This window comes from Xenopus tropicalis, chromosome 1, assembly GCF_000004195.4.
Source record: "Xenopus tropicalis strain Nigerian chromosome 1, UCB_Xtro_10.0, whole genome shotgun sequence".
In the NCBI taxonomy this organism is placed as follows: domain Eukaryota; kingdom Metazoa; phylum Chordata; class Amphibia; order Anura; family Pipidae; genus Xenopus; species Xenopus tropicalis.
This window is the reverse complement of record NC_030677.2, coordinates 105249847-105251645: the sequence shown is the minus strand read 5'-3', so window position 1 is coordinate 105251645 and position 1799 is coordinate 105249847. Positions and strand designations below refer to the sequence as shown.

At 35.7% G+C, this 1799-nt stretch overlaps 1 protein-coding gene across 1 annotated transcript; it reads right to left on the bottom strand.

The window, feature by feature from the left end:
- On the bottom strand, positions 1-1799 carry LOC116406455 (gamma-crystallin-1-like). Its single transcript, XM_002939791.3, has 3 exons — positions 1720-1799; positions 1010-1252; positions 1-339 (listed from the first exon to the last, which is right to left on the bottom strand). Exons 1-3 carry the CDS (start codon positions 1726-1728, stop codon positions 64-66), a joined length of 528 nt encoding a protein of 175 aa, XP_002939837.2. The 5' UTR covers positions 1729-1799; the 3' UTR covers positions 1-63.

Here is a 1799-nt window from a genome sequence, read left to right as displayed (position 1 = left end):
TTTTAAACATCTATATTTTATTGAATTATCAATATAATTGCATTAGTAGATTTCTGGGGTTATTTAAAATCTGTTATAAACTCTTCTGAATGATCCAATTCTGGCGCTTGAGGCTCCCCAGTCACTGTATCTCCTGTATTCTCCAGGTCTCAGGTAGTACTGGCGTCCCCTGTAGTTGGGTTCCTCATAGAACATCCAGTGGCCATCAAACACATTGCAGGAGTGAATGTCATGGAAACGGAATCGATCATAAGTATTGGGGCAGTCATCAAAGAACTCCATCATCTGCCCTTGGTAGTCTCCTCTTTCATAGATTCTCATTTTGTATTGGCCATTGTACTTAAAAACAAATAAAAATCAAAATAAATATAGAGATATAGATATCCAAGTATTGCTTTTCTATCTGGAAACCATTTCTTTACCACTTTTTTTTTATTTAAATGTTTTCACTGTCAGTGTTGTTGAACACCGGGGCCCTACAAATCTGTAGAATTTGATGACCTGGGTTTAATAACAGGGATTTTCTTTTATGTCTAGTGATAATAACTACATAATCTTATTCCAAGGGTCTGGGCAAAAAACTATGTGTTTTTAAAATAAAGTAACCAGATAATTTGAGGAATGCTTCTGTAAAATCAGCTAGAAGGGCTTCACTGCTTGCATTTCAATTAACTACAATTATTTTGTAGTTTGTGCATCCCAGCAATTTACATTTTTTCAGATGGCTTGGTGACCTTGTTTTAAAGTAACTGTTGTCCAGTTGTAAAGTTTCATCATTTTATCTTGCACAGGTATGGGACCTGTTATCCAGAATGCTTGGGACCTGGGCGTTTCCAGATGGGAAGTCTGCTAAAACTCATTTAAACTTTAAATAAACCCAACAAGATTGTTTTGCCTTTGATGAGGATTAATAATATCTTAGTTGAGATCAAGTCATGATACAGCTTTATTATTACTGTCTTCACTAAAAATGCGCTGCTTGTGTAAACGTAACTTTGCAAACACTTACATTGGGAATAAAGCGGCAGGACCTGATGGAGTCATTGAAGCCCATCCATCTCTGAAAGTCTGGGTATTCTCCTTGCCAGAGGTAATACTGGTGTCCCCTGTAACTGGGGTGCTCATAGAGGATCCAGTTACCACCCTCTACCCTGATGGAGTTGCAGCGATTGAAGTATGAGGACATGTCAGAACAGTCTGAGCCGCACTCATAGTGGCGGCCTTGGAAGTTCCTTTCCTCGTAGAAGAAGATCTGAAAGTAAATATAATGATTTTTTTACATGCTGTAATTTATATTTAACATTGTACAGATAACTTTTGTAAAGCAATATCACATTGCTGGCAGTTTGGAATAATAGATTTCTGACTAGAATCCTGTTACAGATAGAACAGGAGAGATACATTTCTGAGTGCACTATACGGATCTTGATACTTTTCCTGGGAAAAGTTGCTATAACAAATATATAGAATTGCGGCAAATTGTTTCCTGTTTTAGTGAATGCTAATCATTGTTATTGCTATTAATTTTCTTTATTATAGTTGTTTTAGTGTAAGCATGGGTTAATTGCAAACATAAATTCTAAACTGTGCACAATGATTCAATATATTCAATCTTTATAGTATGTGTACAGTATATGTATTAATAACAAATATAAGTGTAAACATTAGTTCGAAAATGTGTAATAAAAACCATTGGAATAGTTCATGATTTTTACTTACCTTTCCCATCTTGATTGAATGGAAGGTTCAGTGCAATGGAAGGGCTAGAAGAGGCAGCCTTTATATATGTCCTGTATTGC